General features: G+C 38.4%; 1 protein-coding gene across 1 annotated transcript in view; it reads left to right on the top strand.

Moving 5' to 3' along the window:
- LOC127648183 (adenylate cyclase type 9-like) overlaps positions 1-27630 on the top strand; it is a 54187-nt gene that overhangs the window by 12697 nt on the left and 13860 nt on the right. The window contains exons 2-3 of the mRNA XM_052132764.1: positions 22504-22652; positions 23923-24016. Coding sequence (XP_051988724.1) covers positions 22504-22652; positions 23923-24016 — 243 coding nt within the window. The remainder of the gene's footprint in view (positions 1-22503; positions 22653-23922; positions 24017-27630) is intronic.

Below are 27630 nucleotides of genomic sequence, written 5' to 3'. Positions count from 1 at the left end.
AATGGATGGATGAGTGGATGGATGGATGGATGGATGAATGGATGGATGGATGAATGGATGAATGTAATTTGTATTGTAATTTGTTACATTGTATCTCTAACTGTTGTAAGGCCATTGTATTTTTTAAGCGTGGCTGTTTAATTGTATTGTTAATGTATTATGTTTTGCATGTTTATTGTATATTTTGTATTTTATGTTAAACTTTTATTGCGGCCTTCTTGGCCAGGGCTCCTTCGTAAAAGAGACTTGTTCTCAAAGGATTTCCCTGGTTAAATAAGGGTTAAATAAAAAAAATAAAAAAAATGGATGAATGGATGGATGTATGTATGGATGAATGGATGGATGAATGGATGATATAAATGGATGATGAATGGATGGATGAATGGATGAATGAATGGATGGATGGATGGATGGATTGATGGATGGATGATGAATGGATGAATATAAATGGATGATGAATGGATGGATGGAAGAATGGATGAATGAATGGATGGATGGATGAATGGATGGATGAATGGATGGATGGATGGATGAATGGATGGATGGATATAAATGTATGGATGATGAATGGATGGATGAATGAATGAATGGGTGGATGAATGGATGGATGGTTGGATGGATGAATGGGTGGATGGATGATGGATGGATGGATGAGTGGATGGATGGATGAATGGATGGATGAATGGATGGATGATGGATGGATGAATGGATGAGTGGATGGATGGATGGTTGGATGGATGGATGAATGGATGGATGAATGAATGGGTGGATGGATGGATGGATGGATGGATGGATGGATGGATGAATGGATGGATGATGGATGGATGAGTGGATGGATGGATGAATGGATGGATGAATGGATGACTGGATGGATGATGGATGGATGAGTGGATGGATGGATGGATGAATGGATGGATGGATGGATTTTCATCCTTGTGTAGTCGCTGTGTCAAGTAAAAAAAAAAACGTATTCTGTTCCAGTTGTTTTATCTGTACATCATTATGCTCTGTTTTTCTGTGTAAACATGTGCTAGAAGGGTGACTGTTGCACCACGTCTCATTGTTTTTTTTTAGCATCTTGTGCAGGAGCTGCACGTGTTTTAGACACCGTGTCAAGTTAAAATGAATGACATTAGACCCATTGCGCCATATCTCAGGGTTTTTCAGTGTCTTGCACAAGAGCACCACTTTGTAATGTTAAAAATAACTTCAACTATTAAAAATGCATCTCAAGACACATTATGATTGATTATTTTTGGCATTATATTTTTATAGGGGTTCACGTGATATGAGCGTGAAGCGATCGTCTGTGTTGCGCAACTGCTTTTGGGTCCTTGCATTTACACAAGTACTTTAACAAGAATACAACCTGCACGTTTTTGCTTTAAACCCTCCCAAATGACCTGCCCCATAGACTGCCACTGTAAGTGCATTGCCCTCCCCAACCCCCGCATCATTTCTTGTCATCTCTGTACAGATTCTTTAAAAAAATATTTGCCCCCACCCTCGAGAATGCATTATGTAGTTGCATGGAATCTACACTGTAGCTTTTTTGTGGTACACAACATAATTGGCTGTCATTGTCTGTTTAATAACCATGGAAAGTTGCATTGTTACAAATTTCCACTCTGGCTGTGTGAAATAATGTGCACAAAAAAGTTACCCAAAAAATGCAGTAAGCCTTGACTCAGCATAACAAGTCACGGCTCTTTTGTCTCTTACGAAACGCCTCATATACCACACTTGCAGTCCAGAGAGATAAGCTGCCCCCCTGCAGTATTAGATGGCCAACCTGTTTTCACTAGTGTTTCTCTCTGGCTCTCTACACAATATGTATTTGATTGCATTTGTTACTGATGTTTGTAAGATTTAGTCTGTCACATGATTAGTAAATCATCTAAAACTACTGTAAATAAAACCAAGCCCTTGGATATACCTGCTGACATAACGGCTTTAAACCAGCCTAAGGTGGTTTGCTAGTGTTAGCTGGTTAACCATCGGATCTGCACATAAAACCCTTTAAAACCAGCATCCTAAACTAGCTTGGACAAACTGGTGCACCACCTAAGACTGGTTTAAGCAGTTTGATCAGCAGGGTGTCCCACCCCAACTTCCTATTTCAACAGGAAATACGTCAACGCAGGACAGAAATCTGCGCTCATCAAGCCATTTCATCGGGTCTTTGAAAGAGAGACTTCCTGTTCAGTTTACTGAGCACTCCTCATGAACTCGCTTATCCTATATTAATCCTTTTTAGACACACAGACACACTCTTCATGCTCTTCAATGGCTCCATGCTGCTGCTAATACCTCGTTAGCACGCTCTGCGGGGGGGTGGGGGGTTGCGTGATAGATGGCGATGTGAATAAAAAATGAGATGCAATGAATGGAAGCCAGTCCACAGGAGAGACCCTTTTAAAATAAATATGAAGCAGCTTAAATGTGTGTGAACGGGCTCATTATAGATTAGAAACACCTGGAGAAAACCAACAGCACAATGGGAACACCTGAAACATGCAGGCAGATTATCACAATAATGGCGAGTCTCGCAGCGCCATGATACTGTCCACCGTTTTCCATTTATGCCCTCCTGTGTTTTCACTGGCATAGGTGTATATTCTTAGCGGGCCATGTCACGTTTAAGGTATTGCATCGAGATGACAGTGCCTCACCTGAGTGTGTAGATGAAATGAAGCGATGGTCCGAGGTTTGCCTAAAATTTATTTTTACTCCAAGAAAACTTAAATGGTTGTTATTCTCCGTCTGGATTGCTTGTTTTGGTAGTTTTTAAATTGTGTCTCGAGACCGTGAAAATATGTTGTCCTATACCATTTTAATGCACAATAGACAACTATACTGTAAGTAAGCCATCAGAGACAACCAAAGAGATGTATTATTCAGCTTATTGCGGCCCATTCGGCCCCGTTTAGTGGCCGGCCCTTCGGGAAAAGTACCTAGGCTCAATCCTGATGGTCAGTCCGCCCCCGTCTGTCCATATTGATTTCATACATGCTTGTAAACATTTGAATAATTACATATTTTGTAATTACATATTTCAACTGGGCATGTGTGAAAAAGTATTTGCCCCCCATTAGTTTCTAAATACCCAAATCTATGAAACTTCATTCATAATGAGGTCCAGCTGGACTAGACACACGCAGACCTGATTACTGCCAGCTGTTCAAACAAATCAACACCTAAATAAAACTTTTTCACCAGCATGAAGTTGGCTAAAAGGTCTCACCCAGTAGCACACTGTGCCAAGGTCGAAAGAAGTTCCAGAAATTATGAGGATAAAGGGGATTGAAATACATCAGACTGGGAAGGGTTACAAAGCTATTTCAAATGCTCTAGGACTCCAAAGAATCCATTATCTCCAAAAGGAGAAAAATTGGCACAGTAGTGAACCTTCCCAGAAGTGGCCGACCTTCCAAAATTCCCCCAAGAGTACAACGACGACTCATCCAGGAAGACACAAAAAAGCCAAGGACAAAATCCAAGGAACTGCAGGCCTCTCTCGCATCAATAAAATTCACTGTTCATGACTCCACTATCAGAAAGACACTGGACAAATATAACCCAGAAGAACATCAAGGCTCGTCTGAATTTTGAATTCAAATGTAAATTAAATAAATCAATCACTGAAACATCAGTGCCACTTTGAGTAACAAATATATATATATATATATAATTTTTCCAAATTTGCCTTTTTTCTTTTGTTACACTATTCAGAAGAGCAAGGTTAAGGACTACTAAAAAGGTGTAGGCACAACTCAAATTAATGGATGAGGTAAAGGGTGTGGAATGGGGTCCTGGATCGGTTTAAGGGTTAAATCTAACAAACCTCTATTTGTTAAAGGTTTTGCTTGAAAAGTATTCTTGAGCTATCTTTCTTAAAAACAAATGCCACTTGGTTTGATATTTTGCTTTCTAATGCAATTGCATTCATGCATTTTTAAGTGTGGTGCAAGTGTCCAAATACCTTGTGATGGCACTTTATATTATATCTTCCTCATTTCTGCATCTCGTGGATTGATGGTGATCATGGGGTATTAAGTGTGCATAAGTCATGATTCCAAGGTGAAACCTTCCATCCAAACACCGTGATATCTCAGTTCGAGGGCGATTTGCATGTGTTCACGTTCCCCTTATATCTCTTCTAGTGCAAACGGGAGCACATGTTAACAATGCTCACATTCACAACAAACCATAAAATGAGCTCACATCCCATATCTACCCTCCGCTGTACTCGATTCTCATTTTCCCTTATCTCCCAAGAGGCCTTGCTGCCTAACAGCCATGGCCATGCAGGAGAGATGGTCGAAGAGGTTCATTCAAGGACAGAGAAGCCGAGATGTGTGTGTTTATGAGCAAAAGTGTTATTATAGGCCTCTTGCGTATAATCGCCATATGTTTACTGGACTCTCAGGAGTAGCAACCTGCTCCTGGATGGAGATCTTTAAGCATATGGCACGGCAGCAGGGGTGAGCTGTGTGGATCAAGAAATGGAGTCTTCTCTGATATGAGGAGTAAAGGAGACCTTGTGGTTACAATAAAAGCCCATCTGTATTTTGAAGGGCGTACAATATCGGTATAGGTTAGCATTTTTTTCTCCCACTACTTAGTAGTGACTCAATCCAGGTGGCGGAGGACGAATCTCAGTTGCCTCAGCGTCTGAGACTGTCAATCCACACATCTTATCACGTGGCTTGTTGAGCATGTTACCATGGAGACGTAGCGCGAGTGGAGGCCCACACTATTCTCCAAGGCATCCCCGCTTAACTCACCACGTGTCCCACCGAGAGCGAGAACCACAGGTTATAGCGACCACGAGGAGGTTACCCCCATGTGACTCTACCCTCCCTAGCAACTGGGCCAATTTGGTTGCTTAGGAGACCTGACTGGAGTCACTCAGCATGACCCTGGATTCAAACTCACGACTCCAGGGGTGGTAGTCCCCGTCAATATTCGCAGAGCTTCCCAAGCCCCCCACATTTGATGTAATAAAACCTCACCTTAACCTCGGCTGATTACAACCTCATTTTGCTTGGCTTTGGCGCCCCCGCTGGACATTTCACTTGAAAACTGCAGCCAAACGTTTAATGAAGCACATTTACATTTATGCATTTGGCAGACTCTTTTATCCAAAGTGACTTACAGTGCCCTTATTACAGGGACAATCCCCCCGGAGCAACCTGGAGTTAAGTGTCTTGCTCAAGGACACAATGGTGCTGGCTGTGGGGATCGAACCAGCAACATAAGCACATAATTTCAATTTTGCTAAAACATTGCTCACGTAAATTTCATGAGACCAGGCTGTAATTAGGGCTGTTGATTTAATGCGTTAATTCAGTATGATAAATTATATAAAAAATAATGCGCTAAAGAAAACAATGCATTTAATCATAACAAGGAGATAACAAGGAGTGTTAGTACCACTTGTTTTCAGCAGGGGGCAGTAAGTGAAACTCCAGCTGTATAGGCAACTATACGCAGCTATACAGAGAACAAACCACACTCAGGCATGCTTGACACTAGTGACAGCACAAGATGAGGACGTGTTATTGTTCTGTTCTTCAAACACAGCTGGACAGAGCACAGTCCCGAATGCAGCAATTTTAAGACGAAGTTTAAAATTGCAGTTCAAACTTGACACAGCGACCTATACTGTAAATGCTGTGTTTATGAAGCGACGCAACCAAAGTGAGATGCTCCAAAATCATTTGTCTGATGCAGAAAAGCCCTTATAATAAGTCTGTCTCTGACAGATTGATTAATTCAATTGTAAAATGGATTGCAGTGGACTGCATGTCAGTGATTATGGATCATTATGGATTATATGATGGCTTATGTTCAGAAATATGAAAACATATGGAGTGGTGGTGGCGTAGTGTGCTAAAGCACATAACTAGTAATCAGAAGGTTGCTGGTTCGATCCCCACAGCCTTGAGCAAGACACTTAACTCCAGGTTGTTCCGGGGATTGTCCCTGTAATAAGGGCTCTGTAAGTCGCTTTGGATAAAAGTGTCTGCTAAATGCATAAATGTAAATGTAAACAAATATATTGCTTTCTAAAGCCACTTTTATCCTTATCAGTGCTTTACTCATCATGCCACATTAATGCAAAGCATTTTATATATATTATATTTATAATAATTTAAATATAACTATTTATATGCTATTTATGATCATTATATATTGAGTTATTTTAATTTGAGGGCCTTTCTCATCAAATATTTATATATGCGATGAATTAAATGAATTAATCGCTATGTCATGTAATTCATTTGATTACACATTTTAATTGATTGACAGCTAAAATAATATAATATTAATTAATCAATTAATTGTCATAATTGTGAAAGCTCTAAAGTAGAAAATTAAGTGCCATAATTGCAATTATTTGTTTGGCAATTGTTCATTAGCTAAACTTCATGATCTTGTCTCATGCAGGGGAGCTGCGCTTTATACATGCTGTGTCACGTTAAAAATAGCTTTTAAAAATGCTTTCAAGACACTTGAGTTCTGACCTATTTGTGGCACTGTCAAGATTTTTTAATGCGATGAACGGCCCCTAACTGAGCACAAACCTGCAGATCAAAAGTGCTCGGAGAGTTTCACAATTTTCAGTGAATAAAGGCTTAAATTGTGGAATATTCATCACACAAAACCATCACATGACTTCTGAACACATAGAATGTAGCGGACAAGTCTTAAGAATTACTGTTCTGGTACTTTCGTGGTGTTTATTTATTTATTTTTTTTTCATTTTCACACCTTAACAGGGACATTCTGCCAAACGTCTCCTTTTGTGTTTCACAACATTGTTCCAGGACAGTTTGGAACAAAATGAGGGTGAGTAAATGATGACAACATTTTCAATTTTAGATGAACTATTCTTTCTAAAATTTCCCCAGCCCGCCCTTGCCGTGGAAAATCTTTGACGAATCTCTCTAAAATGCAAGAAAACTCTCGGAGTCCAGGGTTCCAGATGACAAAGTTGTAGTTTATTGAACACCAACAAACTTGAGACCGGTCAGCTGTCCGTTCTGACTCTCTTAGTCCAAAACCTCCTCTTCTATACAGTTTGTTATCTGGCATGACCTCATTTCTACGCCCCTTCATTATTTTTGTAACCAATAGATGCTGTTTGCCACCATTACCTCACAGAGCCTTTTGATATATTTTTACTGGTAGAAACTTGGCTTTAGTCTATCTTTTTAATTAATTTGGCCACTGGTTGTTTTTACTCCTTATCTTCAACTGTGTTTCAAGGTCCTTAGCCTCATTATTTTGTTACAGCTGGATGCTCTTTGTGGCCTCTGCAGCATCAACACTTTTAGTAACCTCATATGCTCTCTCCTGGGTCACACAAAGGCCAGGAAACTCATATAAGTACTTTGATATAAAAACATACTAGAATATTGAAAAATATACTATACCCTTTAAGGACAACACCTGATATATAAATATATATATATTAGGGCTGTCGATTTAACGTGTTAATTCAGTGTGATTAATTTTACAATTAATAAAATGGTGCAATTAATCGGACCATAATAAGGAAGATTCCTGAGAAATGCAAGCTTGTAGTACCGCCTGTTTACTCCAGAGGGCAGTAAGTGAAGCTTCAGCTGTGTGAGCAACACACAGTTTATACAGTGAAGAAAACAACTCTTCAGCAGCAGAACAACACAGACATGCGTTACGTTCTTGCGTTCAAAACACTTGAAGGAAATCCGAACTAAGGGATCAAGATGTGTTTATAGATTGAATATTAAACTATATTTAACTTGACACAGTGAACTAAACATTTGTTTATGATGCAACACACCTGAAACGTCTGATGCAGGTGTAAATTGACGCGTCCTTAAACAAGCCCTTATAATAAATCTCCAACTGATTGACAGATTCACTTGTGTGATGGATTGCTGTGAACTATACGTCAATGATTGACTTATGATCAATAATATGGTAGTAAACAATACATTGTATTCTAAAGCCGCTTTTATATTGTCTTATTAATGATTAACTCTTCTCCCACAAGAATGTAACGCATTTTAATTATCTGCATATTTTTTATTTTATATATATATATATATATATATATTTTTTTTTTTAAATAAAATTGAGATTGTGCTGAGAGCCATTATTAGCTGCCAATAAATGAACACACAGAGAGAACACTTTTGTCCTTGTGGTTTTAAAGATCCCCCGCTGTTACAGACCAGAATCTCTCTCGCTGCTCTAATGAGAGAGTGGACAAAACCTCCCCTGAATCACACACACACACTTGTCTTGAACATCTGCAGCAGGCCGATATCGACTTGCCCTCCTCCTGCGAGAACTGCAGTCTCTAAATATAACCATTTGTTTAAAGTGACTCACATACTTTTGTGTCCGCTAAAAGCCGCATCAGCAACATAATGCGACGTGTGTGGCATCTGGTAATATTCAATTATTAAAAACAAGACTTTGTTGGAAAATGTCAAGCTTCCCTGTTGAAAAGCACATGAATAGCTTAGCAGGGATTTCTTGCTGGCCGGGGTTGATTCATGCTGGTTGGTGCTGGTTTAGTCACACACACATATATATATATATATTCTTAAAGGGGTAGTTCATGCAAAAATACAAATGATGTCATCTCTTACTATTTCTTTAACACTAGATACATTTACTTGTGTCATTTTATTTTATTCATATGTGTAAATTGAATTGTGTAAGATATGAACCCTTATGCCCCGTTCATCTTTAAATCACGCTCCTGTTGTTCCCGGTCAAAAGTGCCCGGAAAAAATAAACATGTAATGTTTTAATCGTTATGAAAGAAATGTAACAACTCAAAATGAAATAATGTAAAAGTACTAAAGTTGTGCATTTTGGGGACTTTTTTTAAATTATTATTTACTAATTGATTTACTTCTATGAGCTTGAGCTTGAATATTTTCTCAATTACTGAATCAATCCTCATAAATGATGTACCGTTACCATAGCTTAAAGTCTCCAGAATAAATCTGCACTGACCATTTAAAAAAATAAAACCAGATTCAATTCCAAGTATAAATACTAGACGGCTGCAGAGAGATACTTATTCCTCCCTGTTTGAAGAGAAGATGATTTCTAGATTTTGTCACAAGGGTATTATACTATAAATGTGGTTTATGAGGACAGTTCTAGTGGGGTGCTCAGCATTTTTGATGGGTTAAGGTCTCACCAATTCATTTTGGTGTGTGTTTGTGTGTGTGTGCGTGTATGTGTGTGTGTGTGTTTGTTTGTGTGTGTGTTTGTTAGTGTGTGTGTTTGTGTTTGTGTGTGTTTGTGTGTGTGTGTTTGTGTGTGTGTGTGTGTTTTCTGCATCGTGGCTGATTTATTGATTCTTTGGACAAATAAAAAAATAAAAATCTGCTTTATAGTCTGACATGTTCAGTATTGTTTGTGTGTGTTTGTTTGTGTGTGTTTGTGTGTGTGTGTGTGTGTGTTTGTGTGTGTGTGTGTGTTTTCTGCATCGTGGCTGATTTATTGATTCTTTGGACAAATAAAAAAATAAAAATCTGCTTTATAGTCTGACATGTTCAGTATTGTGTGTGTGTGTGTTTGTATGTGTTTGTTTGTGTGTGTGTGTGTTTGTGTGTGTGTGCGTGTTTGTGTGTGTGTTTGTTTGTGTGTGTGTTTGTTAGTGTGTGTGTTTGTGTTTGTGTGTGTGTGCGTGTTTGTGTGTGTGTGTGTGTGTGTGTGTGTTTGTTTGTGTGTGTGTTTGTTAGTGTGTGTGTTTGTGTTTGTGTGTGTTTGTGTTTGTGTGTGTTTGTGTACGTGTGTTTGTGTGTGTGTGTTTTCTGCATCGTGGCTGATTTATTGATTCTTTGGACAAATAAAAAAATAAAAATCTGCTTTATAGTCTGACATGTTCAGTATTGTGTGTGTGTGTGTTTGTATGTGTTTGTTTGTGTGTGTGTGTGTTTGTGTGTGTGTGCGTGTTTGTGTGTGTGTGTGTGTGTTTGTTTGTGTGTGTGTTTGTTAGTGTGTGTGTGTGTGTTTGTGTGTGTGTGCGTGTTTGTGTGTGTGTGTGTGTGTGTGTGTGTTTGTTTGTGTGTGTGTTTGTTAGTGTGTGTGTTTGTGTTTGTGTGTGTGTGTGTGTGTGTGTGTTTGTTTGTGTGTGTGTGTGTTCTGCATTGTGGCTGATTTATTGATTCTTTGGACAAATAAAAAAATAAAAATCTGCTTTATAGTCTGACATGTTCAGTATTGTGTGTGTGTGTGTTTGTATGTGTTTGTATGTGTTTGTTTGTGTGTGTGTGTGTGTGTGTGTGTGTGTGTGTGTTTTGCGCTCTTGATATTTGGTAGTCTCGCCCCTTCATGTCTGTGTGTGTTTTTTCTGCATTGTGGATGTTCTCTTTTTCTTTTATATAATAAATGAAGAAATAAAATCTCAGATTTTGAGTATTTCCCAGTTATTTCCTATGACGGTCACTTTTGACCGGGAACAGTACAAGTGTGACTTTTTATTTTTCTACCACTTCTTGTGTGTGTGTGTGTGTGTGTGTGTTCACATATCAAATGGAAAATTCACCAAGTCTCGTACCCGTCAGATAAAGGAAACCACTTTTATTGAAGAAACTAAATTGATTAAGTTCAGTTTTAAAGGGACAGTTCACCAAAAAATAATTCTCTCATCATTTACTCACCCACATGCTGTTTTAAACTCATATGACTTTCTTTATTCTGTGGAACACAAGCAAAATTATTTTTAAGAATATATTATGTGTCATTGTCCTTATAATGGAAGTCAATGGGGCCCAAAACTTTCAAGCTCCAAAAAGGCAGCACGAAGATAATCCTTATGACTTGAGTGGTTTAATCCGTGTTTTCTGACCTATGATCGATTTTGGGTGAGAACAAATGCGTGCGGATACTGAGTTTGAGACGGCGTAATGGTGAGTAAATGACGAGATAATGATCATTTTTGGGTGAACTATTCCTTTAAAGCTTGTTTTCCAAAAATACATCTTATATATAATGCATTTTAGACAGCCCTTATTTATGTATTATTCTCACCCCAGTGGCAAATCATTTTTACTTGTTCTAAGCATGAACATAACGCAACTTAGTCATTTATGCAATTCACTTTTAGCTGCTCAGCTCATTTATCCAAAGCAGCTACAGTGTGTTTGAAGTATGCAGTTTATCCGATCTTTGACCTCCAGCATTGCTGGTGCCATTCTACCAGCTGAGCTTCATGAACGCTGACAGGCTTGTTGCAGCATTGCCAGACCACTTTCTATGCATGAAATAGATGCGTCCACCAGCACTTCATTTCTGCATTGAAATATAATGTCACCTGTCCAAGCGTCTCACCCTCTCTTTATTTCTTTTGTGATTTGCAGTCAAGACCGAGAGAGAGTGCATCCATTATAAAACTGCAGGTGTCAGCATACTGTTCCTGTTCCTTCCCTCTGTTTTCTGTCTCTCTTTCTCCCTTTCTCTTTGTTCATTTATCCCCAACCCTGTCAGAAACCTTCATTTATAAGGTGTGAAATCTTACTTAACCAAGCAGCCATGCTAATAGGTCGCTTTCAGTCTTAACCACTCCCTCCCCAGTGGGCAATCCGACTGGATGCGTGCCAAGTGTTGGCACTGCCAACTCTGTACGTGAGCCCATCTGTTCCAGCCTTCTCTCTGAGCTCCAGTCGACAGCATTTGTGGCATTTTGTTGATTACCACAACATTTGTTTTTTTACACATTTCCTTTAAAAATATTTTTTTTAAAAAGCAAATAAACGAATGTTACACAGAGACACTTACAATGGAAGTCAATGGGGCCCATTTTTGGAGGGTTTAAAGGGAGAAATGTGAAGCTTATAATGTTATAAAAACACTTTAACACTTCAGTTAAAATAGTTTATTATTTGATCTGTTAAGTTGTTTATTTCATCCATGTAAGGTTGTTTTTAAGGGTTATGTCGTCATGGCAACAAAGTTGTAAAATTGGATTTAACATCAAACGGTTAGTAAGCGATTTTATCATACTAAAATCATGTCAGCACATGTTGTTTATATCTTTTGGCTGTAGTTTTGGAACAGTGCGGGGCGGATTCACTAAACAGTTATGCTACTTTTGGTATTTCAGCGCCAAAAACTGCGTCTTATTCACTAACCGCAATCTATTTTATGCAGGCGCAATAAGCACTGAAATTGCGCTGTGTCGGGAGTATTTAAAGGGAGAACCGCGAGGGGAGAAGGGGCTCCTAGTCGACCACCTGGAGCGGTCAGGACCACTGCCAGGGGCGCAGGAGTCGCCTACCGGCCACGGAAACGCAGCAGTGTTTAAGACCGTCGACCGCGAGCGAGGAGGGGCTCACTGGCGACCGCCTGGAGTGAGAGAACCGCTGCCAGGGGCAGAGGGAGACCCCTTCTGTTCCCCGAGAACGCGGCGGGGTGTTCCGTCCGCCAGGGGCTGGAGGACTGCCTCGGATCCGCCGCGTATCGGAGAACTGGCGAGTAAGAGTTTTTTTTTTTCATCTCTCTCTCCTCTCTCTCTCTCTCTCTCTCTCTCACTGTTGCTCTGCGTTGGCCTTTTCCCTCTTTTAAATTTTACAGTGTTTTTGGGGGGTACTACACTGTTACAGGAAGTACCCACCATTTTAATTATTTCTGTTTCCCTCCCATTGTCCCCTCCCTCGTCCAGGTAGATGGGGATGACCTGCCGGCAGACGGCGCAGAAGGCACGCCCTCCCCCAGGAAAGAGGGGATGTATGTCAGGCCGGGGGCTCGTGATCCTACGCACCCGGTCCCGTATTAGGCTAATTATGCCTCCGTGAGGGTTAAAGGCTGACTGCAGGGGACCGTGCGGGAGAGAGAGATCGTTTACGGACATGTCCATCATGTGTGTGTGTTCGTGTCTTCTTTTAAGTTGATCATTAAAACTATTATTCATATTGTAAAGCCGGTTCTCGCCTCCTCCTTTCCATTGATACCTTTACAACAACTTATTACAATGGCATACTGACTCATAATTGTGTCTGGTATTGTCATTTTGTATAGCCTGATATAACGTCATGCTCAGCAGTTCACAATATGATAGATATTTGTTGTAATTTGAGGGGAAACGCAGTGCTGAAGTCTCTTAGCAGAATTGTAGACATGCAAATTTTAATAAATGATAATTAGACTTGTTCAGATCGTGAATAACTCTGCTTTTGCCTCGTTCAAAGCATAAAAGATGGTCATACTGGCGCAAAAGCATAATTTGCAAAAATGGACAAGGAACGAATCAATGAACTAATCTATGTCAGTGAACAGAGAAAGCATATACAATGATAACGTAGGCTCACTCCGGCCCCCCTTGAAAACATGGCAGAGTGACCTGACCCTTGCAGCATAAACTTTGGGGACCCCTACTGTAGATTCCATCAGGCTGTGTCAAGAACGGTGGTCTGTTGCATCCTCTGATATAAAGTGATCAGAATTGTGTTTTGTGGGTGCGTTTTCACCATTTCCGTTACTAGCGACAAGCTCCAAGTAGGATTTGGCTTAGGGCCTCCATTTGCTCATGGCAAATTTCTTTAGTGAATCGGGCACTAAACCAAGTGCAGAGAGTGTGTGTGAAACAGGAGCCAGCTGGTACATGCTGTGCAGTGTGTGTAAACCTCTTTTGGATTGGTTACATGTGCAAAAAAACAGGAAATACTGTTCATTGCACATTTCATTTTTCACTTGTCTCGAAACTGGTGTTGGACTAATGAAATTCCTCTGTTGTGTAACTGTGTTTGCAAGTCTGATAATTGTTCCTCCTGTCATTATGATAATATGTACGGATCGGGAGCTTGATTAATTGCCTTCATTTCTTTAACACATTCATTCTGTCACGATTTATTCTCTTCTTCTGCTCACATTTCACAGCGAGAGGACAGATGCATGCTGATTGTCACAATTTGGGAGTAGGGAGTGTTGCATTCATACTTCGTGCAGCGTGGTTGAAATTGAGCGACTCTTCCCATTGACCCTTTGATGCTGTCGGTAGGACGGGGTCAGGGTTTTCTATTGTCCAGTGAATTTGGCCAAAGAGTATCAGGGTGGACGGATGGACAGTGAACTGGTGTGATGTGCAACTGTAAACTGGTGGACAAAGCCGTTGATTGGGTGTTGAATGGAAAAGATGACACAAATGGGGTTTGAGCTGATTGGCTATTCATCATGCTGTCACAAAGGTCCTGTGGGAAGAGAACTGTCTACTTCAAACCCACACAGAATATTATGAGCAACCTGAAATGTACTCTATATACCACAATATAACGGATGGGAAACAGAACCTTACCAGAAGTAACTTTTCAACTTAAAGGGATAGTTAACCCCCACATTTTTTTATTTTATTATCATTTACTCGCTTTCATGAGACAAAGTGTTGGAAAGCTGGATTTAGTTTAGACCAAATCAACCACTTTCCGACACACACACACACACACACACACACACACACACACACACACACACACTCTCAAGAGTGTTTAAGGAAGGTTCATTCCCCAGGGACAGACCTAAAAAAGGCCCGTGTGTCAGAACATTCCGACACAATTCCCTCTCAGTCTGAGGATTTTAAAGCACAGATGAGTGATTTATGCGGCTCAGCCAAGACATGTGCCGTAATCAATACGATCGTTCAGCCTGTTACGCTGCTGTCTGGGCCAGGCCACATTAAGCGCCTCAACTGTGTGAGTGAGCAAGCGATATGGAGACATCTACTCGGAATGAATGGCTTGCGTGTTGGAAGCCGCAGAATGCGGTGTGATTCATCTTAGCATCTCTGAAGGTATCACAACAGAATAGTTGTAAAGTCGACATGTAATGCCAATGTCAACCTGTTATCTGCTGTATTTTCTGGTGAAATGGGATATCCATTGAGAAAATGTGTAGGACGGGACTTGTATCCATTGGGAATCGTCTGGTTCATGAAAAGTCAGCGTTATATACCTGAATTGAAGCAGGTGGTTTAATGGTAAAGGCTAAAGCACGAAACATACATTTGCAAGTACACTTATGCAGATGTGAACACTTGGCTAGCATATTCTGGTTAAACATGCTGAACATGTGAAACCGGTCCACTCATAAACCGCTGTTACCCGTTCTGTGTTGTGTATATGTGTATGAAGAACAGGTCGGACAACTGCCACTTCTGATGAACCAAAGGGGGTTTATTGGTCCATTTCACTCTTTCTTCAGCATGCATGCGGCGTTGAGAATGCAACGTGTTCTTGAGTTGTGTTATGAATCGTTGTCTGACACATTTTGGAATGCAACAAGGCACGAAATCAAGCTTGTGCTGCTAGAAGCGTCTGTGTTCCCGTACTTACGTAGAGTATGTTTAGGCCTTTATTTATACTTATTGGCCGAATAGGCTTCCTTTAGTTCACCTAAGAACTATGATGAAATGCACTGATGTTTTTGTTCTGCTAAGGTATTCATTCTGTTATATTTCTCCCATTTGTACACATTTTTGAAATTCTTGATAATGGTGAACTCCAAGTATGGATCTCTGTAGAACAATTATGGACGTTTCCCAATCTGTAGACTTTTTCAAACCAGGATGGGCATTTTTCAATTATCCAATGAAAGTAGGTAATCTCAATGTAGTATTCAGTGGGCGTTTCCAAACCAGGATGGGTGTTTCTGAACTATCCAGTGAAACTTGGGGATCTCAAGGTAGCAGGCAAATCATCTCGGTTTGAAAATGCACACTGAATAGAAAACACACAATTGGGGCGGCTGTGGCTCAATTAGTAGAGCGGGTCGGCCACTAATCGCAGGGTTGGTGGTTTGAATCCTGGCCCACACGACTCCACATGCCGAAGTGTCCTTGGACAAGACACTGAACCCCAAGTTGCTCCCAATGGCAGGATAGCACCTTGCATAGCAGCTCTGCCGACATTGGTGTATGAATGTGTGTGTGAATGGGTGAATGAGTCACAGTGTAAAGCGCTTTGAATACCATTAAGGGTTAAAAAGGTGCTATATAAGTGCAGACCATTTACCATGTTTGCTCTGCAGAGACATAAGTCTCGAGTACTCGGCTGGTCGAAGAGAATTAATGATTGGTTAAAACTAATGGTAGGTGTGGTATGGGCATGCTGTTTTTTTATTTACAATCCCGTGTGCCGGCAGGATTTTATTTACTGGATGGCAAAGGGGGGCAAGAGCAAAATAAGTGGTGGCAACCAGGGTTTAAGGTACCGTTTTGCTGTGATCTGCCAGTCGTCAGACCTGGGGGGTGGTAGGTGGAGGCAGAACGTTGTCACTGTGACCTTGCATGACACAGACGTGTAAAGCAATTGCGCCCCATCTCTGTATTTATATCAGCGTCTCCAGTATGCAAGCTTTGACATTATTACGGTCTGAGTTGGGGTTGCAAGTGGGATGGCAAAGCTCATTTTTGGGTGGTAGCTGCCACCCCATGCCACCTTTTTTTCAGCTCAAACTTCACAAAGATGACAAGGCCATGGCAAAAAAACTGTTTGGATTTCCCATTGTATAAATTAGGCTTAAGAGTGATTTGTGCAAAGAGTCAGAGTTTGGCTGGTTAGCTTTGTCATCTAGCATCAGCATCGTTTTCTATTGACAGCAATTCAAATGTCATATATTATGTGGAAATTTGGACAATATTGCCATTGACACAAACAGGAATGCTAATGCTAATGCTAACAGATATGTCTGACCCGGTGTTATAGCTCCTTGTTGACCCAGCGGGAAAGTAATTTCAGAGGCAGTTACGAATTCTCTTTTTTTGGGGGGGAGGGGGGAGGGGGGGGGGGGGGACGTGCACTAGTGAATCGCACACAATAAGACCAATAATGCATATTTAGAAAGTAACAAGGATCCATTTTGAAAAGTGGCGTTGCAAAACTTTATTGTATACACTAAACTTCTCACTTAAATTGGCTTTGCTGGCTCATTTGTTCTTGAAACCCCAGGCAAAATGTCAGTAGTATTGAAACGATGACTCATAAAACGTCCCATTAAATGATAAAAGATGACCAGAGACAGCCGGCCGTGACAGCAGGGCGTGATTCAGAAACATGCTCATTGCTAATTCATTCTGAGCTGTCACACTGTGTCTTCACAGAAATGATTCTCCAAGTTCTCTGGTGGTTTATTAGTCGGTGCAATGATGGGAAGAGACAATACTGCATGAGTAGAAACAGTAGGAAGTATTTTTAATAGCCAATTTCCAGTGGAAATGAGTAGTTTACTCAAAAATGAGTCATTTAGTCGCCCACATTTAGTTTCAAACCTTACTTTTTCTTCTGTGGAAGACAAAAGGGGTTGTTTGAATGAATGTTTACATTGGTGATGTATGACTTATGTGCTATATTTCAAGTCTTCTGAAGTCAAATGATAGCGTTATGTGAGGAACAAACCAAAATTTAAGTTGTTATTCACTGAAAATCTTGCCTTCTATTAAAGCACAATGGCAAATCACACAAAAAACGAAACATTTGGATGTTTAATTGGCGTTTTTGGAAATTCAGGCTAATTTTGATGTCTGCAGTGTTGTTTACGTTTGCTGCTTTTCGTAGTAAATCTTTACATTTATACAGTCGCCTATAAGTAACCATCCATCCATCCATCCATCGTCAACCGCTTATCCTGTCCTATAAGTAACCAGCGTAGCATAATTGCGTTAGCTTCTTTATAACGTTGTGATATGAGAACACCTTAACCTTGTATGTGTTCTCTGGTAACGCCAATACCAAACGTTTTTCGGCCATTATGGGAAGTATTTAAAGGAATATTTCAGGTTCAGCTCAATCAATAGGATTTGTGGGATAATGTTGCTCATCTAAGTTTTCAAGTTATTTCCAATATAAACTATAAGTGATTTTACCACACTAAAATCATGTTAACAGATATAATGTTTATGTCTCATGGCTATAGTTTTGAAACAGTATGTATTTGAATGTTTATTGACTGGCCCTATACAGACAGACACATTGTAAGCGCCTTCCTGTAACCGCAACTGTTAAATGTCAGTTTTGTAGTAATTAACATTATGCCACCATTGCTGGTGAATGAAGTGGCATTCATCAAGAGTCTTTTTCACGTATAACCTCTAAACAGAGAATATTCTGTTTAAATGTTGCCCTATAGACGCATATTGTGAGTCAGTAACACACCTCAAAAGCCCTTGATGTCTCTCGTTTTCTCTTTGTGCTCTTTTATTGTGTTCTCTCTGAATTGATTCTCTCGCTGGCTCAGGGTTTGGGGTGCAGATGAGGTGTTGCGTCTGGAGAGATGACCCGTTTGTGCTGACGATTTTAATTACATGGCAGATTTTATTGGAGGTGAAACGTAATCGTCTGGTAATTAGGTTGGAGATGGATCCGAGACCTCCATATTCCATGTAACTGCCTACTTCTTCATTTGTGATGGAGTGGTGGAGTAAAGTATGAATAGAGTCCAGAAAGCACTCGTCACATTGCACCCCCAAAATGTAAAAAAGGCTATTAAGATATTTTCATGACAATTAATAAAGGAGTATTCCAGGGTTCAGTGCAGGTTAAGCACAATTAACATGATGTTGCTTTCCACAAACAATAATTTGACTTGTCCCTCTTTAGTAAAAAAAAGCCTTCGACAGTTTTCGAGAGGTTGAAAGCATCTCTTACACACATGTTCAGATGTGTGCGCTGCAGCTAGTGTGACGGCAGCACTGACCTTGTCTTTTATTCAAACAGCTGTACATTTCTGTGTATTGAACACAATATCCTGTCCCAGAGAAAGAGAGAGAGAGTGAGTGAGTGAGAAAGAGAGAGAGATGAGAGAGAGTGAGAGAGAGAGATTGAGAGAGAAAGTGAGAGAGAGAGAGAGAGAGATGGAGAGAGAGAGAGAGAGAGAGAGACTCAAGTTGGACTCAAACTGCAGACCTGTCTCACTCCTCACCCTTGAGTGAAAAATTCTGAGAGAGAGAGAGTGAGGGGGAGAGGGAGAGAGAAAGAGAGAGATGGAGAGAGAGTGAGAGAGAGAGATGGAGAGAGAGAGAGAGAGTGAGAGAGCGCTCACAGATTCTGGTTTGATTTGCTGTGGCCTCAAATTGCTAACTCTGGCTTCTGGTTGCTTTAGATTAATAAATCTGAAAAAAAAATTTCCTACCAGGTTTTTTTCTTCAAGGTCATGGCAAATGTCCGAAACGTTTTCAAGCCTCATTAAACATGCATGGATTTTAAAGAGCACATTATTCAGTGGCCCATATGGAGCTGTAGTGACTTATTCCATGTGTTGTATCTCAGCACTCCCTCCTGATTTCCACACCAGCTCGTGTATCTTCTGCCAGCGTGCCGCTGTTCACTGACAGGTGAATTACGTGCACGAGGACAGAAACACAGATGGACCAGACATTTTAGTTGCTCTGCTGTCAGCCCGAGCCGTCTTGGTGGAACTGGGTGTATTTTGGTGTAAAGGGAATCTTTCCCTGTCTTGCGTTCTCCTTATTGATGTCGCTATAAAACACTTGACCTCTCATTGTCATTTTTCTTGTTTCCATCAAACTGTATTGTGGGGTTTATTTTTTATCTGGCATCTTTTTCAGGGCTCTCCAGACAATAGATGTGGCGTAGTGGCTAAAGCACATAACTGTTAATCATAAGGTTGATGGTTCGATCCCCACAGCCACCACCATTGTGTATTTAATAAACACGTATTAAAATAAGACAAATGTCTTATTTTAATACGTGTTAAACAAAAAGACCATCTCTAGTGTGATGATTTAGAGGAGTTTAGGCTGGAAGAGTAACTGGCCAACCAGTTAAAGCAGCTTAATTCCAGTTTGGCCACGTTAAATTAGTCATAAGGGGCTGGCTACCAACCTAGTTTTCACTGGTCAGGCTGGTCCAGTTTGCTGGTTTAAGAGGGGTTTTGGAAGTCCAGCTGGCTGACCAACTAAACCACTTGAACACCAGCTTGGTTATTCTGGTAGAGCAGTTAAACCAGTCTAAAACCATCTTACCACCAGTACAGTACAGCCATATTATATCTGGCATTAATTGCCATGATTGAAGTGAAAATATTTGATCAAGTCCTAAAAAGATTAAATTAGCATCTAATTTCCTAATTAAATAATGTTTTTTTAAAAGCCCTGTCTTCTTTTTTCACCACAATGTGATTTTTACACAAACTGTAACTTTCATGCATGAACCTGCACTCATCTAACGCAAATCATTTAACCCAATTATTTTAAGATAAAATGATCAAAGAAATATTTTCTTTCACACGGGGGAATTAATGTTTATCAAAAACAACAAACCAAACAAACCAAGATGGATGGATTGCAAGGACAGACAGACAGACAGATAGATAGATAGATAGATAGATAGACAGACAGACAGACATACAGATGGATAGAATGGCAGACAGACAGACAGACAGACCGATAGATAGATAGATAGATAGACAGATAGATAGACAGACAGACAGATAGATAGATAGATAGATAGATAGATAGATAGATAGATAGATAGATAGATCAGGCAGAGAGATAGATAGATAGACAGATAGATAGACAGACAGACAGATAGATAGATAGATAGATCAGGCAGAGAGATAGATAGATAGATAGATAGATAGATAGATAGATAGATAGACAGACAGACAGACCGATAGACAGACAGACAGACAGACAGACAGACAGACAGATAGATAGATAGATAGATAGATAGACAGACAGATGGATAGAATGGCAGACAGACAGACAGACAGACAGACAGACCGATAGATAGATAGATAGACAGACAGACAGACAGACAGACAGACAGATAGATAGATAGATAGATAGATAGACAGACAGATGGATAGAATGGCAGACAGACAGACAGACAGACCGATAGATAGATAGATAGACAGACAGACAGACAGACAGATAGATAGATAGATAGACAGACAGACAGACAGACAGACAGACAGACAGACAGACAGATAGATAGATAGATAGATAGATAGATAGATAGATAGATTGACAGACAGACAGACAGACAGATGGACAGAGAGACAGATAGTTAGATAGACAGACAGACAGACAGAGAGACAGACAGACAGACAGACAGATAGATAGATAGATAGATAGATAGATAGATAGATAGATAGATAGATAGATAGATAGATAGATAGATAGATAGACAGATGGACGGATGCATAGAATGATAGATATGGATAAATAGATGTAGACAGACAGACAGACAGACAGACAGACAGACAGACAGACAGACAGACAGACAGATAGATAGATAGATAGATAGATAGATAGATAGATAGATAGATAGATAGATAGATAGATAGATAGATAGATAGATAGATAGATAGATAGATAGATAGATGGACGGATGCATAGAATGATAGATATGGATAAATAGATGTAGACAGACAGACAGACAGACAGACAGACAGACAGATAGACAGATAGATAGATAGATAGATAGATAGATAGTTAGATAGATAGATAGATAGATAGATAGATGAATGGACAGATGCATAGAATGATGGACAGATGCATAGAATGATGGATATGGATAAATAGATGTACAGACAGATAGACAGACGGATGGATGGATGATGGATGTGTAGGCAGACAGATTGACAGATAGTTAGTTAGACAGAGAGACTGACAGACAGTCAGACAGACAGATAGATAGATAGATAGATAGATAGATAGATAGATAGATAGATAGATAGATAGATAGATAGATAGATAGATAGATAGATAGATAGACAGATGGACGGATGCATAGAATGATAGATATGGATAAATAGATGTAGACAGACAGACAGACAGACAGACAGACAGACAGACAGACAGACAGATAGATAGATAGATAGATAGATAGATAGATAGATAGATAGATAGATAGATAGATAGATAGATAGATAGATAGATAGATAGATAGATAGATAGACGAATGGACAGATGCATAGAATGATGGACAGATGCATAGAATGATGGATATGGATAAATAGATGTACAGACAGATAGACAGACGGATGGATGATGGATGTGTATGCAGACAGATTGACAGATAGTTAGTTAGACAGAGAGACTGACAGACAGTCAGACGGACAGACGGATAGACAGATGGATGATGGATGGATGGACGGGCAGAGAGACAGATAGTTAGTTAGACAGAGAGACTGACAGACAGACAGATGATAGACAGACTGACAGACAGACAGACAGACAGACAGATGATAGATGATAAAGAGATAGCTAGTCTATGTACCTGTATACTGTATTCTTTTTGGTGCTGAAATAGTGGCAACAATTGTAGTGTGTGCATCCGGCTTTACACACACTACTCCGTTGCAGTAACTCTCCCTTCACGTTCACACACCATGTGTTTGCTTAGAGTTGATTGATGAATCCATTTAAGTGCTGTCAACACCGGTCAATGCACAATGAACCAAACTGATCGGAACAAACACAGCTGGGATTTGATGGTCACTGTGTGTAATGTGTGTGTGTGTCTTCTACAGGTCTCAAGACATATCTGATATCGGGGCATAAACTGATGCATGCCCAGCGGAGCTGCCCTCAGGCTGGTCTGGCAAGCGCAGCCACGTCCTGTGGCCACGCTCCTGATCTTATGATCTCAACCTGCGCCCTGACACCGGACAGAGTTAAAGTCAGTACTGCCAAGACTTTGCTCACAGTGTACACAAATCTGAAAATATAACTTCATAAATATTTTCATCAAATAATTATCAATATAAATGAGCATATGAATAAAGATGGTCTCTGCATGTACCTCTGTGATGTATTTGGTTTCATTTTATGTTTTATGTCACCCTGGCACGCTGCTTTCTTTCAAGTGATTTTGAACTGGGATATTCCATTTACTAATGAAAAGAGCTCACTGGAAAGAAACACAGATTGCTCATGTGTTGTATGAAACACTGCCATGATTTGTGACTTCCATGAAAGATCGCAATAAGCAGGTTAATAAGTGACCGTGGCCAGACATGCACTTGTGGTAGATCTTTGTGATAATAACGCACCTGTGAGCCAGATATCCACCTCTTCTTTTTTTTTCTTCCCAATTTGGAATGCCCAATTCTAAAAGTCCTCGTGGTGGCATAGTGACTCACCTCAATCCGTCTAGCGGAGGACGAATCTCAGTTGCCTCCACGTCTGAGACCTCAATCTTATCTTATCACGTGGCTTGTTGTGCTCATTACCATGGAGACCTACCACGTGTGGAGGCTTCACGCTATTCTCCGCGGCATCCACGCACAACTCACGACGTGCCCCACTGAGAGCGAGAACCACATTATAGCGACCACAAGGAGGTCAACCTAAAGTGACTCTACCCTCCCTAGCAACCGGGCCAATTGGTTGCATAGGAAGCCTGACTGGAGTCACTCAGCACGCCCTGGATTGGAACATGCGACTCCTGGTGTGGCTGTCAGCATCTTTATTTGCTGAACTATCCTGGCCCCCAATTCACCTCTTATTTTAAATTTGATCTTATGCAGCTTTCATTCATTCAAGCAAGCCTTTCAAAGGACGCCATTATGCATCAGCCTTTGCAAAGCATACTCTTGTCATTGCATTTAATACTGATGGAACCATAGTTTACAAGTGATAATGGAGGCCAAAATTATGAAATTTAACAAATATTATTTTAAACGAAAAGGATATTAATTTTCAGAATATAATTTTGGCTTTTCTCTTTTGATTTGGGCCAAAGATTTTTCCTTTTTTTTTAATAGTGCTGGCAACGCCCATAACAACCGTACAGAACATCATGATCAAAGTGTTTCTCTCTTCGGATCAATGACTCTTTCCATGTGGAATATTGTTTGTAACTTTGTTTGTCTCTTAACAGTGTTTGTCTTGGCTTTTTCCATCGCATGTAATACTGTTTCACATTTTGTCTGCTTCTCTCCCATCAGTCTGCCTGTCCCTCGTGTAGCGTGTTGACTGAAGACGGAGTGGTTCCTAACAGCTGCACAGATCCAAATCACAAGACAATCAACAGCAAGGTGCGTATCTCACACCTGCCTGATTATAAAACTGAGAAACTGTTCCAGCTTCTTTACACTCAGCATTATTCAAAGCAACATATGAAATATCAGGTTGTTTCAGTAAATAAGATAACAAGAACCTTACTGTAAACAAATGTAGCTATTTATTGTCATTACTGTAATGCAACGTTTTTATATTATTTATACAAATATGAATTATTTGTCGTAATGCCTTTAAATCAAAGTATTTACTGTATACTTTATTATGGTAGTATTTCTTGTAATGCCTTTAAATCAAAGTATTTATACTATATTATGGGAGTATTTGTCGTAATGCCTTTAAATCAAAGTATTTATACTATATTATGGGAGTATTTGTCGTAATGCCTTTAAATCAAAGTATTTATACTTTATTATGGGAGTATTTGTCGTAATGCCTTTAAATCTAAGTATTTATACTTTATTATGGAAGTATTTGTCGTAATGCCTTTAAATCTAAGTATTTATACTTTATTATGGGAGTATTTGTCGTAATGCCTTTAAATCTAAGTATTTATACTTTATTATGGGAGTATTTGTCGTAATGCCTTTAAATCTAAGTATTTATACTTTATTATGGGTAGTATTTGTCGTAATGCCTTTAAATCTAAGTATTTATACTTTATTATGGAAGTATTTGTTGTAATGCCTTTAAATCTAAGTATTTATACTTTATTATGGGAGTATTTGTCGTAATGCCTTTAAATCTAAGTATTTATACTTTATTATGGGAGTATTTGTCGTAATGCCTTTAAATCTAAGTATTTATACTTTATTATGTGGAGTATTTGTCGTAATGCCTTTAAATCTAAGTATTTATACTTTATTATGGGAGTATTTGTCGTAATGCCTTTAAATCAAAGTATTTATACTTTATTATGGGAGTATTTGTCGTAATGCCTTTAAATCAAAGTATTTATACTTTATTATGGGAGTATTTGTCGTAATGCCTTTAAATCAAAGTATTTATACTATATTATGGGAGTATTTGTCGTAATGCCTTTAAATCAAAGTATTTATACTATATTATGGGAGTATTTGTCGTAATGCCTTTAAATCAAAGTATTTATACTATATTATGGGAGTATATGTCGTAATGCCTTTAAATCAAAGTATTTATACTATATTATGGGAGTATTTGTCGTAATGCCTTTAAATCTAAGTATTTATACTTTATTATGGGAGTATTTGTCGTAATGCCTTTAAATCAAAGTATTTATACTATATTATGGGAGTATTTGTCGTAATGCCTTTAAATCAAAGTATTTATACTTTATTATGGGAGTATTTGTCGTAATGCATTTAAATCAAAGTATTTATACTTTATTATGGGAGTATTTGTCGTAATGCCTTTAAATCAAAGTATTTATACTATATTATGGGAGTATTTGTCGTAATGCCTTTAAATCAAAGTATTTATACTATATTATGGGAGTATTTGTCGTAATGCCTTTAAATCAAAGTATTTATACTTTATTATGGGAGTATTTGTCGTAATGCATTTAAATCAAAGTATTTATACTTTATTATGGGAGTATTTGTCATAATGCCTTTAAATCTAAGCATTTATACTTTATTATGGGAGTATTTGTCGTAATGCCTTTAAATCAAAGTATTTATACTATATTATGGGAGTATTTGTCGTAATGCCTTTAAATCAAAGTATTTATACTATATTATGGTAGTATTTGTCGTAATGCCTGTAAATCAAAGTATTTATACTATATTTGTGTAGTATTTGTTGCACTGCCTTTAAATCAAAGTATTTACACAATATTTGGGTAGTATTTGTTGCACTGCCTTTAAATCAAAGTATTTACACAATATTTATGTAGTATTTGTTGCACTGCCTTTAAATCAAAGTATTTACACAATATTTGGGTAGTATTGTTTTACTGTCTTTAAATCAAAGTATTTACACAATATTATGGTAGTATTGTTTTACTGTCTTTAAATCAAAGTATTTACACAATATTATGGTAGTATTGTTTTACTGCCTTTAAACCAAAGTATTTACACAATATTTGGGTAGTATTTGTTTTACTGTCTTTAAATCAAAGTATTAATACAATATTATGGTAGTATTGTTTTACTGTCTTTAAATCAAAGTATTTATACAATATGATGGTAGTATTTGTTGCACTGCCTTTAAATCAAAGTATTTACACAATATTTGGGTAGTATTTGTTGCACTGTCTTTAAATCAAAGTATTAATACAATATTATGGTAGTATTGTTTTACTGTCTTTAAATCAAAGTATTTATACAATATTATGGTAGTATTTGTTGCACTGCCTTTAAATCAAAGTATTTACACAATATTTGTGTAGTATTTGTTGTACTGTCTTTAAATCAAAGTATTTACACAATATTTGTTTAGTATTTGTTGCACTGCCTTTAAATCAAAGTATTTACACAATATTTGTGTAGTATTTGTTGCACTGCCTTTAAATCAAAGTATTTACACAATATTATGGTAGTATTTGTTGCACTGCCTTTAAATCAAAGTATGTACACAATATTTGTGTAGTATTTGTTGTACTGCCTTTAAATCAAAGTATTTACACAATATTATGGTAGTATTTGTTGCACTGCCTTTAAATAAAATATTTACACAATATTTGGGTAGTATTTGTTGTACTGCCTTTAAATCAAAGTATTTATACAATATGATGGTAGTATTTGTTGCACTGCCTTTAAATCAAAGTATTTACACAATATTATGGTAGTATTTGTTGCACTGCCTTTAAATCAAAGTATTTACACAATATTTGTGTAGTATTTGTTGCACTGCCTTTAAATCAAAGTATTTACACAATATTTGTGTAGTATTTGTTGCACTGCCTTTAAATCAAAGTATTTACACAATATTTGTGTAGTATTTGTTGCACTGCCTTTAAATCAAAGTATTTACACAATATTATGGTAGTATTTGTTGCACTGCCTTTAAATCAAAGTATTTACACAATATTATGGTAGTATTTGTTGCACTGCCTTTAAATCAAAGTATTTACACAATATTATGGTAGTATTTGTTGCACTGTCTTTAAATCAAAGTATTTAAACAATATTATGGTAGTATTTGTTGCACTGCCTTTAAATCAAAGTATTTACACAATATTTGTGTAGTATTTGTTGCACTGCCTTTAAATCAATGTATTTACACAATATTATGGTAGTATTTGTTGCACTGCCTTTAAATCAAAGTATTTACACAATATTTGTGTAGTATTTGTTGCACTGCCTTTAAATCAAAGTATTTACACAATATTTGGGTAGTATTTGTTGCACTGCCTTTAAATCAAAGTATTCACACAATATTTGGGTAGTATTTGTTGCACTGCCTTTAAATCAAAGTATTTACACAATATTTGTGTAGTATTTGTTGCACTGCCTTTAAATCAAAGTATTTACACAATATTTATGTAGTATTTGTTGCACTGCCTTTAAATCAAAGTAGTTACACAATATTTGGGTAGTATTTGTTGTACTGCCTTTAAATCAAAGTATTTACACAATATTATGGTAGTATTTGTTGTACTGCCTTTAAATCAAAGTATTTACACAATATTATGGTAGTATTTGTTTTACTCTTTT

This window comes from Xyrauchen texanus, chromosome 8 (assembly GCF_025860055.1).
Source record: "Xyrauchen texanus isolate HMW12.3.18 chromosome 8, RBS_HiC_50CHRs, whole genome shotgun sequence".
Lineage (NCBI taxonomy): Eukaryota > Metazoa > Chordata > Actinopteri > Cypriniformes > Catostomidae > Xyrauchen > Xyrauchen texanus.
The sequence above is the reverse complement of the archived record's forward strand: the minus strand, read 5'-3'. Positions and strand labels throughout refer to the sequence as shown.